Here is a 15,950-nt window from a genome sequence, read left to right as displayed (position 1 = left end):
AGGCCATTTTATTTTCCTACTTTGGGATGTTGAATAATAACAAGCAATAAAATAATAAAAATGAGCAATAGCATGATCATATCATCTCTAATAGGACAAAAGGAAAAATAAACAAGTCATGTTTATGGTTTCCACTAACAATTTTTAACACATTTTAGAATAGGGTTTATGAACTTTGATTGGGTTGCAGGTAAAGATTCTTGTGTGTCTATGAGTTGATAGTGCCAATACCTAGTTGTTATTCAAGACTTTTTTTGAGGGAGAGAAGTAGGTAGGGGAGACATACTACACATTTGAAATCTTAAAGTGACTTCTGTATTTCATCCCATATTCATGTCTCCATATGCCAAGTTTAATTCCAAGACCATTTAGAAAAATAGCTTACATGCTTGTGTATTTCTAGAACATTCTTTCTCTAAATTCTTTAATCACTTTTAGACAATGATGTAAAATTTGTCATTAATTTTCTTAGGGAAACTTTTCCTTAGAGCTTTGGCTAAAGGCTGGTTTGTGGATTAACTGCTCTGTTGTAAGATGGTAGTGGTGATATCTTTTCATGAAGATACTTATTGATGAGTCATTCCTACAGTAAGAACTATATTTGAAGATTTACAGTGATTCTCAGCAGAGCAAGAATCTGTGCTAAGGTTACATATACTGTGCTCATTCATTGATCTGATCTTTTTTTCTTTTTTGGGGGAAAAAGATGAATCCTATGGGACATATTGGAGGACTGAGATAGCAACATACATCCTCTTGCTAAGCTACTACGTTTGTGACGTTGTTTCATGGTATCACTATCTTTCCAGTCATCCTGAATGAAAGCCTTGGAGACAAGTGCTTTTCCTACTCTTGGCTCTGTCCATCCCTTCTGATCCTGTTGTAGCTCAGGACATTATGGCATCCAGTGCTAAGATTATTTCTATAATCTTGTAGCTGGTCTTCTTCTAGTTTTTTCTCTTCATCTGTACTAATGCTGTAGAATACTTGTCTGATTATGTTACTTCTGAGCTTAAAAGCTATTTGAGAGTTTTCAAATGATCAGTACAAAATATACAGAGTTTGGAGCATGACGTGTAGTCTTCTACACTTTGTCTGCCTTTTGATTCTTTTCTCCTAATACAACCTAAGCCATCCATCATATCCATCTAGAATGGTATTAGTTATGTGCCTTCCTTGAGGGAATTGAGAAAATAGTGCTCAAGTCAGTTTCAGTTTTCTGTGATGCAGACCGGTGACCCCAGTTGAGAAAGGGTTTAGTCATTTGTGTATGTTTCATTCTCACACTTGATTGTAAACTCCTTGAAGATAACTGTGTTTGTATCACTACTGTATCTCACACAGTATTTGCATGTAATAACTATTTTGTAAGTGATGAATTGCTAAATTGACTTTATTGTATTTAGAGTTATACTAAGATGATAATGCACTATGTCCAGGGATTCATTTAATAAGCATTTAGGTGCTTTAGGGCTTTGCTTTAAGATGAATCTTGAGGCCGTATTTCTTGGGGGTAAAATAAGTTGAAGTCTTCTAGGCTTTTATAAGAGAATGCCATTACTCAGTTCTATATTTATCATAATCTTAAAGCATCCTTTTAATTTGTTTGACCTGTGTCACTTTTCTTTTGCCTGTGTTGAAACTGTCCACATGTGGAAGGAGCCTCTTAATAATCTTTAGTGAGTAAACTGATCATGAACTGGTTTTTCTAGTGTCAGTGAGTCATGAATGTGAGGGAATTGATGCATTCACTCTATTATTAAGAAGTCTTAATGTGGTTTCAATAAAACTATTTGCATCACTTTCATAACCATATGTGAGCTTAAGTTTCTTGCTTATAAGATCTTTATTTGTGCAGATAAAAATACCACTTGATAAGAAAATGCATTTTAGGGACTAGAAATTAAACTGCCTTTAACAAGATATGAAGTTAGCTTCTTGTTAAATTTTTAGAGGCTATATAAACAGCACTATAGTATTGTAACATTAATACTTTTTAAATGACATTGGTCTCTTCAGTTCTTATGTCTTGAATTTTTTGTTTAGGTTTTGGTCTGATAAGGACTAAAAGCTTTCACATGTTTGAGATGCCTAGTTGGGCACACAGAATAATCCAATTGACCTTAATATTAATCATAGGTTATCATTTCATGCTATGTCAAATTACTGTTTACTGAGAAACCAAGCCATCTTTGAAATGCTTTGTAGGATTTTCCTGTTGAACATAAATCTATATATGTACCCATTTAAAATAATTAAGATACTAAGAGGGGCAGCATATCATCATTCAAACAAGTCAGTTTAGGGAAGTATGTTCTTTATTTGGGAGGATGTAGGGGAAATTTACTAAATTTCATTAAGTATTTAATATGCTAATATTAAGTTATACCTGCAAAATAAATATTGCATCTATGGAAGCATATCTTGAAATAGATTGACTGCTTATTAAATGCTTGAAGTTTATGAACACATCTCTTGCTTTTTCTACATCTTCTGCTTTCTCTTTTAAAAATTGCCTTCTATTTAAAATACAGGTAGAAGTGTGTGTGTCCCCCTCCCCCTCCAAAAAAAAAAGGGGAAAAATCATTTGTTCTTCCTTTCTTTTTTTAATCAGTTTTCTGAAATAACCAATTCTAATAGGCTGGTGTATATCCTTTGATACCTCGAATCTCATTTGTTTGAGTATATACTTCCCCCCCACTTTTTTAAACTGTAAAATGTTACTCCACGATGTATACTAAGGACAGCTTTTCAGCTCAGTACTTCTAATCGATCTCATTCTGATTAAATGATGTTGTTTTTAGTTGAAATTTAGTGGGACTCTAATGTGTGCTCTTAAAATACCAAAACTTGTTTTATTTGCTTAGAGTTTGTGTTAGGTTTCTGATAAGAGCAGGAACCTACATTCCACAAATGTTTTCACTTTATTATTTTATCATGCTTAAAATATGGTGATATAATGCTATTGTTTTATGCTTGAGGATATATATATATATATATATATATTTGGGGGGGGTACATGCTTTAGAAATAGTACAGAGCTATTACAAATGTCTCTCCTTCTGGGTTCCACCTTTGTGTGTGATTGTTTTTATATCGATAACCTAAATTATAACTTTCTTTTATACATACTTCTATACTAATTGTGGGGAAAGTGTCATAAATTATCCATAGACATGCAGCTTGAAAAAAAAATTACTCTCATTAGGCATATGTAAGCTGTTTCACTTTACAAACACACAAATAGGCCCACTTGGAGATTGCCTAAAATCCTGTGTTCAAAAGCCAAAGAAGGGAAGGGAAGAAGGGGAAATTTAAAAAAGGTGCTTCAAAAGCTTAAAGTAAGTTAAAGCTACACATTAAAATTAAAGCACCTTGTTTCTAAGACTGACTTCCATTTAAATTTAAAAAGTTGAGTTCAGTTTTTCTTTGGCCTGTGGAGAACCCAGCCTGCCAATTTACAAATGGGACTGATGCATGTAGACCAGAGGACATTATTCCTCCTTGTCTGGCAAGGAGATGGTAGACAGGAAGAAGTAAGTTTGCTTTCCTCTCTATTCTTATTTCCTGGACCTCATCCTGGATCTGTTTTCTCCACTCCTAGCTACTTCATTGCTGTCAAACCTTTTTCTATTAATTTGAGATTATAAAAATGAATAAAAGTCTGTTTATTAGTGAAAGCTGCTCATATCAGATAGGCTGGGAGGTATGCAAGTTTGTTTGTTTTGTTTAACCACTCATCTAATGCTTGAGTGCCCATCATGTGCCAGGCACCATGCTGGATGTGCAGTGGTAAGCAAGCACCAGGACAATCCTTGCCAGTAGCCCTTTTGGAGCCCACAGTTAATACGTAGATGAATGAAAAGTAGGTTGGTTGATTGGTTGTTTGACTTTACAGTTTGGAAATGAAGGACATAGAGAGTAAGAAGGGAGTTGCTTCAATAATTTTGGGCAATGATGGAGGGAAGGAGGAGAAGTACCTGATTCTAGCTCTTTAGTGATTAGGAGAAGAGCCACATCTGGGGTGCTCAGTTAATGTTAAGTCCTCAATAAGTGTTAGCTATTATTGCTATCAGAATAACAACTTCAAAATTGTACTCAAAATCAATCATTGTTATTGAAACCATTGTAGATACCTGTCAATACTTTGAAATTGATTTAGTGTAATAAAAGATTTCATTTTGACTCTATCAAGTGCTATACAGAGTACTTAAGATTAACTCATTTAATCTTTTTTTTGAACTTATAATGTCAACTTTTTATTTTATTTTATTTTATTTTTTTCCATCATCCCATGATTTAGGTCCTATTTTAAATCCATTTTATAGAATAAGAAAACCAAGACACGGGTAGGTAAATAAGTTGGCCTAGAGTTATTTTGCTGATTGGCAAAAACACCTGTGCATCTATATCCAAGGATTAAATTCATTGAAGTAATTTTAATGTAATGGCTTATTTCTGTAAATAATAATGTGGGGTTCATAAAAAACTAAAAAAGGGTGAGGGTAAAGATCAGAGTACATAAATTATGTTTAAAAAAGTTTTTATAGTGAGCATATATAGACTTATAGATAAACATAACCACTTTCCCATACCACAATATATTAATGTATAGCACGGTCCTTTTCATTTTTTCAGCCTTACTTGCAGAATACAAGTGCTGAAATGAACAAAAAATTTTTCATACCAGTAAAATCTGATGGCACTGAGCAGCAACCAAAAGGAGAATGGGCATCCCTACATCTCTTTCAGACTTTTAACCTCAGGGCTGGCTACCCTGAGGAACGAACAGCTTCTTAGGGAACGTGTTCAGAATTCTAATTTCATCCACCTTGGTCTGTTTTTGCTTTGCTTTCAGAAGGATTAAATGAGAGAAACTGTAGGAAGTAGGAGTTGACATATTACAGGAATTTTGAAACTCTATTTGGATTGGAATCATGGCTGTGCATTTGACAGTATCCTTATTATTGAATCTGTTAATGTATAATGTCTTGCTTTCCTTAGCTCAGAAACATTTGTCCTTATACATGCACTGTGTTATTTCTTTATAGATCCTATTTCTATCTACTTGGCAATAGTCTTTTTATAATTAGCGATTGTAAAGTTTCTTAGAATGTAAGAATTAGATGACTAAGAGGAGATAAATTTAGAATTTATCAGTTTTCAGATACTTTGGGTAGGGGGTTCTTAATTCTTCTAAGAAGTTTTTGAGTGATATCAGAATAGTTTAAGTAGGGGAAAATGTATATTATATGTCATATATATTTATAGTATGCAAATTAACCTAAATCCCTATTTCTAGGAAGATTTCTTTGTATTCCAGTTTTGTATATCTAACTGGCTACTAAATGTCTCCACCGAGATGTCTCCAAGCACTTAACATTCAAGGGTAGTGATCTCTCTCAAACCTGTTTCTCAGTAAATGGAACCAATAACCATTTGTTTGTGCAAGTCAGAATTGTAGGATGGGTCCCAATGTTGTTTTTGTACTTTATCCTTTTATTTTTTCCTCTCTATTGATTAAGGTATTACATATGTGCCCTTATCCCCCCATTTCCCTCCCACTCCCCACTCATACCCTCACCCCCCCTGGTGTCTGTGTCCTTTGGTTAGGCTTATATGCATGCATACAAGTCCTTTGGTTGATCTCCCTCCCTTACCCCCACCCTCTCCAACCTTCCTTCCCTCTGAGGTTTGATGGTCTGATCGATGCTTTTCTGTCTCTGGATCTGTTTTTGTTCATCAGTTTATGTTGTTCATTATATTCCACAAATGAGTGAGATGATGTGGTATTATCTTTCTCTGATTGGCTTATTTCACTTAGCATAATGGTCTCCCTTATCTTCCTACCTCTAATACTTATTCCATTTCTCAAGGATCCTCTTCTCAGGAAGATCTTCTCTTATTTAACTTGCCAGTTTAAGTTAAACTCCTTATAGGTGCTCAAGGTACTGAATTCCTTTTTCTTGCTCTTTATAATTATGTATTTATTAGTGTAATCTTTGATTAGTTTAGTCTTTCTTACCTGCACTATAGTAAGCATAACGAGAGCCTAGATAGTCAGTGCCTGACACAAACTAGGCACTCAGTAAAGATTTGTTGAATCATGGAGAAGTACTGTTCATTCTTTTCTGATGTTTGACAGTTAATTTTTTTCCCCCTTAAGGAAAGTCTTTTTTAAAAGAATTTTATTCAGCAAACCTAAATACTTGATATTAATGTGCTTATTTGGTTTTCACTGCTTTCTCCAGTTATAGTTATTGACATTCAAGTTCCATTTTCCATTTGTGAATCCAGACTGTTTTGTTTGGTTCCTTTCTATCTATTTATGTATTTTGGTGAATTTATTTTTTTGGATTCTGTTTGGACCCTTTTATTTTATAACATTGTTGATACATTGAGGCCTGTTCTTGGTGTCTCTTGTTTAGTTTGCATCATTCTATAGTTTATTCTAATGTGTACATTGAACAAGTTTATACTTTTTGGTAAGGTTCGTGAATGGCACCTGTTTGCACAATGTTATTACAGTGGCATCTTTATCTCCGAAAGTACCTGTATGAAAACAAAACCTGAGAGGTGCTTAAACCTTGGGAAGCTATCGTCTAGTTATTCATGTGGCATGTATTTCTTACAAGGAATGAATTTTACTCTGGAGTACTGATAAGATGTTTTAATAGTAGGATTAGCTAAGCCAATAAAGGCATGTATTTCTTACAAGGAATGAATTTTACTCTGGAGTACTGATAAGATGTTTTAATAGTAGGATTAGCTAAGCCTTTTAGATGAATTATAAACAATCCTGAATTGTCACAGGAAAATATTAAGAAGGCAAAAAAACTAGTTAGCAACTGGTATAGATAAATGAGCTGTCAAATCTTGTTTTGTTGCTATTTTTCTCTTTAGAAATATTGGAAACTGGAGAATATAATCAGTGATTGGAGGGATTCATAGCCTTCCTTTACACTGTGGTGACAGTATTTCTCTTAATTTTTAATTTGGGCCCTTACCTATTTTGTGATGACTAGGGCATTGAAAATCTTGTTCTCTGTGAGTGTCCTCAGATTCAAAAGTATGTTTGGATACTTGTTCTCAGGGCCACCGCTGCTTGAATTCTTTACTGTTGCTGTGGCTAGAGAAGTAGAATAGCAGTGGGCCTGGTCTGTTACTCTTTCTATTTAATTCTAACCTTCTTAGTCTTCCCTTCTCTTTTTTTACCCTAGTGTATTGTTGCACACATTCACATTGGCACCGGAAACAGTTTTCTGTTTCACTGTTATGCTTCTGCTGCCTTCGATGAAAGGGATGTGCAGCAGTTCAGGAAGTAGAAAATTCTAGAGATTGTGAAGATAACTGTCAGAGAGTGTGGTCTGAGCTATATAGTGCTGCTCCTACAAATTTTGTTAAAGGCAATACTGCCCTCTGGTGTCCAGAAGTCAATTCCAATGCATTTCTTCTCAATTACATTACTTTTTGTACTCTTACAACTAAGACGATATAACTTCTTAGAAAAATAAGTAACAGTTATTTAAGATTTGGTTTAGTTTATTTACTGGCTTAAAGTCCATTCGATCAGGTAACTTCGGGTTATACAAAAGTCATCTGTCTGATAGGTAATGTCCCAGTTTGTTTTTTCAAATATTACTTTCCTTTGTTTTATAAGGAAAGTGTTCCCAAGTCTCATTTTAGAAATATTATACAGTGGATCATAGCCAATTTTTAAAAAGCTAAATCATTATCCTTCTTCCTTCACTTTTGTAACTGATGTGTCATTTTTCATTTCATTCTGGATATAAATCGTAATTTCTTTTGCCTGTGTTTTTTCTTCACAAGCACGCCTTTCATATAATGATAGAGGTAAGATGCATTGATGTTTGTTTTATGGTTGTGGAACTTTTTTGTGGATGCATACTAAACATTTTGTTCTTAGATTATTTGTTATTGCTTTATTGTGCATCCTTTATAGTTTATACATTTATGTTATGAAGTTTATTTTTTTTCTACTTTTGGTATTGAAAACATGATTGATTTGCCATAGTAATAGTTTTGGGTTTTAAAGGATTGTTAACAATATTTATACTCACCTGACGTGGAATGTAGACACAATTGTTTTAGTTGATTAGAACTTAACACCTAATGGCAGGATTTTTAGTCTTAAAATCTTTGTATTGGTTAATTCTTATATAATATCATTAGCTTAAATGTCAGCATGTCCTCACCTTTGATAGGTGCTGACTTTCTGGTTGAATCCATTATCTTTTAATGTGAAATCTATATTTTCAGGTAGTTTCTTTCATCTTTGACATCTTTAGCAAATGGACTAGCTAGGGAAGTATAACTTGATTTTTCACTGTGTGGTAGTTTAAAACTTTAGAGTTCAGCCTTCATCTGGAGAATTCAGAATAAGTAAAATGATCACAAACTTCTTTGCAGTTCTTTCTATGAACAATGTATTCAGGTATTGGTTATAGTAGCGTTAGTGTGTTGGAGTGGGAGGCACTTTTTCCAGCTGTAGTCATTTGTTGCTTCATAACATGATGTCTCACGAGGCCATAATTTTCACATACAAATGGGTAAAGAAGGGATGTAATCAGAGCCATGTTCTAATGCGTATCTTTTTAACTGCAAAAATAGTATGGATACTGCAAAAGAACCAGAGACTTAGGGAGATTTTTTAGAAATTCTGCAGTCCTCATAGCTGCTCCCACCTGAAAGTAGTTTTTCTGCATGGCAGGGCAAATCCCTGTTTTACGGATAACAATACAATGTTGCTGTCTTTTTGAAGTTTAAGTCTGAATTAGTCTTCCCAGGTATTCTTATACTTTAAAGGTATAAATCTTTATTTCTAGAATTGAGCATTGTTTTTTGTGTGGGTAAATTAGTATAATGATGTTAATAAGCTGAAAATCATTTATAATCTTGGATTATAGAATAAGTAAAAGCTAGATATTAGAGATTCAGTTAAAGCTTAATAAATAACTGAAAAGTATGAAATAGAAGAACATTCTGCTGATTTTTTATTGAAAAAGCAAAAGATATGTTGATTGATTGATTGATGTTATAGATTTTAGATAGTGGTACCTATTATAGTTACTGTTTTTTTTTACCTAACCTTTTAAGTATTATAGGATGTTATTTATAAACCATATTTCTTATTTGATACTCTATAGGAATGTACTTTTGAAGACCTTTTTATCACCCTTTGAAAATTGGCCAGTGTTCTTAATTTAAGCTTTTTACTTACAACTAATTTTGACAGTGGTTATGTTTTCAGGCTATGATATAATGGTAATATCATTAGGAGAGCTATCTAAGATTTCTCACTGAAATAATGGTAGCTTAGAAGCTTGCTAAACAGAGCCTTGGAAACATGGGAACTTTGAAGTTTATCTTTGCATTTGAAAAACACTCAATTATTTTTTTTCTAAGCATAGACATTAAAATTTATTATGTTTCCTAAAATTTAGATTAATGTTATGTTAAATCATGTTTTGAACTGCTGACATATTCTTAATTTGATTTGTGAATTAAGTAATCCAAATCCTGTCTTATAGACATCATTTCCAGGTAGATGGTACTCTAGAACCAAGAATGGGCAATGTATATGTTATCCAGAGACATTATCAGTTAATTTATATATGTTACTAACAATCGTAGTGTTTAAATTTAGAGCCATATTACCCTTTATCTGGTTATTTTTCCTTCAGCTTTCAGCTCTTATCTGTATATTTTAGTTTTTGGAATCCCAGCTTTGAAAATTCAAGATTTCTAATTTACCTCTAAAGGAGGGGAAATCATTGACATTAATTTTTTAGTTACTTTAAGTTTTTCAAATTGAGCTTTTTCAGTTAGTTAGCATAAATTTTCTTTTATGCATTTATCCAATAATTCTTGGATTTTCCGCACTGAGTTCTTTGCCTCTAGAAGAGTAGTTTTCAACTTTTTTCCCCCTCCTGACTCCGCATTCACATAAGTAACAAACAGCAGTAGAATCTAAGAGTTTAAATGATCAACGAATGAGGTAGGGAGGGTTAAGTTTTATTAAAACCTTTACAGAGATTTTTGTGCCCTCTCCCACTGAAGATAATAACTTTAGGGGCATACATCTATGAGATTTATATCTGACTTCCCGGATTTGTCCCTGTTAAACAAAAATACTCTTTATCTCTGCTAACCTTTCATGTTTTGAGTATGTGATGGAAAAACAACTTCTGTAGACATTAAAAAAAATAAATTGAAATGAGTCACAGGAAGTCTTGTAGTTATCTTACTGTTTTAAAAAATCGGAATTCTGAAACCGTTTTGTAAAAGATTATCTACTTTAGTTGAAATTATATATTTTTTCTCTTTAATACTTTGCAGTGTTTCTATTCTTAAGAGTTCTTCTAACGTAGATGCGAACTTTTTAAAATCTCGAGTGGCACTGGCAGGCTGAATAATGCCTAAAGGGAGCACTCACAGTCTTGAGGCATTAGAAGAGGAGGTCTTTTCTTTTTATGCGAGGGAGGAGGCAGAGAGAGGTGCATCAGTATAGGGGTGACATACTATTTCCACATGTCTTATGTGCCACCAGTGTCATAATGTCTATTGCTGTAGTCACAGAAATTTTAGTTGCTCCCTATAATACTCATTATGTAGCCTTTCAAATACTTTTATTACTTTTTTTTTCTTCTGGAAACTTTCCAAAAGGTTTCCTATGTCTTTTTTTCTTTGCAGATAGTGAACTGATAAAATACTTTCAGTGAAGGGTTGCTACTCCAGTCTGAGGATTCCGTTGTCCTTTGTAAATGCTATATTCCTATTTGTATTTACTCCATTTAAAAAAGTTAACTATAGCGGTACACTCACTTCTCTTTCTTTTACCTACAGTCTGTATCACCTACCAGGATGACCACTCACTTTCTTGATTATTATTTGCACTTTTCTTTTGCCAGTCAGTCCCAGAACACTAATAATTTTTATCTCAGATCAATTTTGGGAAATAATTATAAGCAAAGGGGTAAATTGTTAATAGGTTGGAACATTAGAATGAATGGAACAGTTGGGCTATAGCAACGTTAACTGACATTTCTTTTATGTGCTTTGCATTTGAGAATCACTGTGGGTATTTCTGAGATTAATTAAAGAAAAGTTTTAAAGAGCAATTGGGGAAAGTAGAGGATTTTGAGGGCAAGTTTTCTTTGAGACACAGCCATAATTTGCTGTTTCTGGCACTTTTTGAATCCTCATTCTGTAAGGAAGTATCAACTGGATGAAACCATTGAAATACTATTAATAGTATCCTAGAGGCCACAGAAAGTTTTAGTCAGGAAAATTAGTGACAGTGGATCAAAAAGATTTTAGATCTTTTTCCCCACTATACATACATAGCAATACTGCCAAATGTTCTTATGAAAACTCTTAATTCAAGTTGCTTGCCTTGTGATTACTATAGATAATTAGGAATGCTTGAGAACTCAGTTTGGGCAAGATTGAAGTTAATGTCATTTGTATGTGTTTACTTTTTCTGTCAATTGATTCCTCAGTACACTCAACTTTTCCCCTCACATTTAGAGAGATATGTATCAAGTGCTGCTTTTTAATATTATTATTGTTATTTATCTGTAGGACCCAGGACCACCCCCACCTTCTCCATTACTAGGTTTGAAGCCACTGCAGTTACTAGAAGTGAAAGCAAGGGGAAGATTTGGTTGTGTCTGGAAAGCCCAGTTGCTCAATGAATATGTCGCTGTGAAAATATTTCCAATACAGGTATGCTTATTATAGTTTTCTAATCTGCACACAATTTTAAAAGATTGCAACTGTGTTGGTCTTTGTAACTCCAGTCTGAAAATACAAGCCATATGTTTCAAGGTGGTTTTTGTGGTACTGGGGAAAGCGGTTCTCCTTGTTAAGTCTGCCTTCTCATCTGAGTAATGGAATTAATGATAGACTAGTCATTACATTTTTTTGGAGTGGTGGAATTAAAATAAATGAACATATAGGAGATCTTTTGCCAGTAAAAATTCTAAAGAAATGCAAAGTGAATATGAAGATTCCAATAAAAATTTAATTAATGTCTGGGTGGTTAACTTTTAATATTCCATTGACATAATCAGAAAAAAAGCAAACAGAAGAATGAAAGAGTAATGTGCTTTGTTTCAGAATTGCCGTTTGGAAGTATGTTATCAAACAGTCATTTTTGTTCTACTTTGAGTGTTAATATAATTGCTTCAGATATTGCTTGTTGAATTTTCAGAGGCAGTTAATGAAGATGGCAAATAATTGGTTTACTGTTGAAATTTTCCTTTTAAAGTGGCTGACCTCATAAAACCTGGTCTAATGCACCCCTGAGCTATCTTCTGTTTTGTTTTGTTCCATTGAGAATGACTGTGGTATAGATTTGTGATGATTCCTTTTCCCTTTCTCTCGTGTCTAAACCTCTGTGGCTAAAGCCATGCATGGTATTGTAATCCTGGCTGGGTTGGGTGATGCTGGCTTCACCACTGTACCTGGACAGTAGATCTTCCTTATTCCAAAGTTACAATATAATCAACTTCTTCATCATAATATACCTGGATTTTAGCCTTCTTGACTCTTCTAAAGCCTGTTTCTTAGAGTCTATGAAAAAGTCTATTACTATTCTTTTTGGTAGAACTGCAGAAACTATATATTTTAATTCTCAGAGGGAAAGTCTGTTCTGTTGTGCCAAGATTCACAAATATTTGGATGATATTAATGTAAGATTAATAATAATAGTAGCTAACATTTTATTTGATGCTTCTATTGTGTCAGGTAGAGGTGTTTTACATATATGAGTACTGACTAATATATGTCCATACATATAATACAACACACACTATACATATCTCTATCTCTCTATATAAAAGCCTAAGTGACGGCTTGACTGTTTGCTATGATGTGCACTTACCACCAGGGGGCAGATGCTCAATGCAGGAGCTGCCCCCTGGTGGTCAGTGTGCTCCCACAGCAGGAGCATCGCTCAGCTGACTGGGATTACAGGGGCTGTGATGAGCAGGAGCGGCTCCTCCCCGGATCCCTGCAGTCCACGCCAAGGAACCTCACTGGTGCACGAATCTGTGCACTGGGCCTCTAGTCTATTTATATAAAATCCTAATATGCAAATCGACCAAATGGCAGAACGACCTGCGGAATGACTGGTCAGTGGGGGGCAGGGCTGGTAAGCGGGTGGTGCCAGGCCAGCCAAGGCGGGTGCCTGTGGGCAGAGGGAGGCAACTGGTGACGGTGGTGTGATTGGGGAGCAGGGCCTGCCACCAAGTAGGCAGCACCACTCCCCAATTGCCCTGCCAGTGATGGTGGGGGGGTGGGGCTGGCCCGCAAGCAGATGGTGCCAGGCTGCCAGCCAAGGGAGGTGCCAGTTGGAGCCCCCCCAATCGCCCTACCAGTCATCTCACAGATTGGCCCTGATCGCCGGCCAGGCCTAGGGACCCTACCCTATATATTGGGAACAGTCTCTTAGATTTACAAATTAAAATCTGGCAAGGCTACTTTAATACTGAAGAAACAGGATGATGCAGCAATGACATGCATGGACTCTGGCATGCACATTTTGTGGTCAGTCCTGATTCTGACACTTATATCTGTGTGACAAAGCCAATTAACTTCTCTCTGCTTCAGTTTTTCCACTTGTAAGATGGGGAGAATGCTACTACTGCCTCAGAAGGATCATGTTATGTACTACTTTTTATTATCAGGGCAAAAAAACCGTAGCTGCCCATACATCAGCAAGATGCCTTTCACCTGTATGAAAAGTATGGTCACTGGTGCATGCAACGTCCCGGATTGCGAGAGGAATGTCTAACTGCCGGTTTAGGCCCATAAACCGGCAGTCAGACATCCCCCGAGGGGTCCCAGATTGCAAGAGGGCACAGGCCGGGCTGAGGGACCCCCCCTCCCCCTCCCCCCCCCCCCCAACCCATGCACAGTCCTCATTTTGCTAATGGTTATTAACTTGCCAAAGGTCTCAGATAGTTTAGATATGGAGGGTCCCTAACTATTATGCAATCATGCGTTCTGCTTTTATTATCCTTCCATTGTGGATGGAAGCTAAATATTTTATAATTTGATATGTAGTGGGCATGGATCATTTGCAGGCACAAATGAGAATATTGTATTTTTTTTAAAATACATTTTATTGATTTTTTACAGAGAAGAAGGGAGAGGGATAGAAAGTCAGAAACATCGATGAGAGAGATTGATCAGCTGCCTCCTGCACGCCCCCCAGTGGGGACGTGCCCGCAACCTTGACCGGGATCGAACCTGGGACCCTTGAGTCCACAGGCCGACGCTCTATCCACTGAGCCAAACCGGTTCGGCGAGAATATTGTATTTTAAATTATTGTATTGCATAAATATACTCCATTGTGCTCTTATTGACTTTATAGGGTATTATAAGCATTTTGTTAAGAATCCTATATAATAAAAGGGTAATATGCAAAGCGACCAAACGGCAGAGTTACTGCTTGCTATAATGTGCACTGACCACCAGGGGGCAGATGCTCAATGCAGGAGCTGCCCCCTGGTGGTCAGTGTGCTCACACAGGGGGAGTGCTGCTCAGCCAGAAGTTGGGCTCACGGGTAGCGAGCACAGAGGCAGTGGCAGGAGCCTCTCCCATCTCCGCAGCAGTCAGACATCCCCTGAGGGCTCCCAGACTGTGAGAGGGTGTGGGCCGGGCTGAGGGATCCTCCCCACCCAAGTGCACAAATTTCATGCATCAGCCCTCTAGTGTTTAATATGTTACTAGAGGCCTGGTGCATGGATTTGCACACTGGTGGGGTCCCTTGGCCTGGCCTATGGGGATAGGGCTGAAATCAGCTCTCCTACATCCCCTGAGGGGTCCTGGATTGTGAGAGGGTGCAGGCCAGGCCGAGGGACCCCACCAGTGCACGTTTGGGGCCAGAGAGGGACCATGGGAGTGCTCCAAGGTGTGTCCAGCCCATCTTGCCCAGTCCTGTTCGGGGCCAATCAGGGCTGTCTTGGCCATACCCCAGCAGCAAGCTAATTTACTGGTCAGAGTGTCTGCCCCATGGTGGTCAGTGTGTGTCATAGCAGCTGGTCGAATAGTCAGACACTTAGCATATTAGACTTTTATATATATAAATTCTTTAAAATATTTTTTTCTAATTAGATAGTCTTTCTACCTGAATTTCATCTCCCAGGGAGATTATTCTGAATAGTAACACAAGTAACTTCACACTATGGTGAAATTACACGGTAGTGCTAACTTGTAAGCAGAATGTGTCCAAGGTTAGATACTGAAGTTGAGTATTTCTGAGCAACTCCTGTGTTTTCAAACTGGAAACACAGAAAAGTGTGTTTTGAGGGTATAAGGGAGGGCAGACATTTGGTATGGAACTCTTATCTGTTGTCAGAGTGTGCTTTTATTAAAAATCAAAACTGGTGAATCTTTTAATAGTTATGTTTATTTTTAATTTTTTGCCTTAGAACTCAAGTAACTTTTTTTTTTAGATATAGTTTATTGCCTCTATTCTTTGCACTCTTACTATTCTTCCTTTTTGACTGTAGGACAAACAGTCATGGCAGAATGAATATGAAGTCTACAGTTTGCCTGGAATGAAGCATGAGAATATATTACAGTTCATTGGTGCAGAAAAACGAGGCACCAGTGTTGATGTGGATCTTTGGCTAATCACAGCATTTCATGAAAAGGTAAAACTACTTTCTGTTTTAATTCAGTAAAGTCAGGGTTGGTTTACCTACCTAATGTTGGTTACAAATTCCTCAGATTTATTTTTCTGGGAATAGTATATTCTACTAGGTTAATATTTATAAGTAATATCTATTTAGATAATTTACTTTAATAAAAGAGCAAAGATAGCAACTTTTTTACCTAACCCTCTAGTTAACCAGTCTTTTGTCCCTGATTTCTTGTGCTACAATTACCTCTGCTACAAATAATTATTTTAGTACT

General features: G+C 36.1%; 1 protein-coding gene across 3 annotated transcripts in view; it reads left to right on the top strand.

Moving 5' to 3' along the window:
* Positions 1-15,950, top strand: part of ACVR2A (activin A receptor type 2A) — a 105,541-nt gene that overhangs the window by 68,512 nt on the left and 21,079 nt on the right. For all 3 annotated transcript variants that reach the window (XR_009453847.1, XM_059704537.1, XM_059704538.1), the window contains 2 exons: positions 11,605-11,748; positions 15,545-15,688. Coding sequence is in view for 2 of the 3 variants with exons in the window: in XM_059704537.1 (XP_059560520.1) it covers positions 11,605-11,748; positions 15,545-15,688 (288 nt within the window). In the remaining variant the exon portion in view is untranslated. The remainder of the gene's footprint in view (positions 1-11,604; positions 11,749-15,544; positions 15,689-15,950) is intronic.

The sequence above is a fragment of the Myotis daubentonii genome, chromosome 7 (genome assembly GCF_963259705.1).
Source record: "Myotis daubentonii chromosome 7, mMyoDau2.1, whole genome shotgun sequence".
NCBI classification, from domain to species: Eukaryota; Metazoa; Chordata; class Mammalia; order Chiroptera; family Vespertilionidae; genus Myotis; species Myotis daubentonii.
The sequence above is the reverse complement of the archived record's forward strand: the minus strand, read 5'-3'. Positions and strand labels throughout refer to the sequence as shown.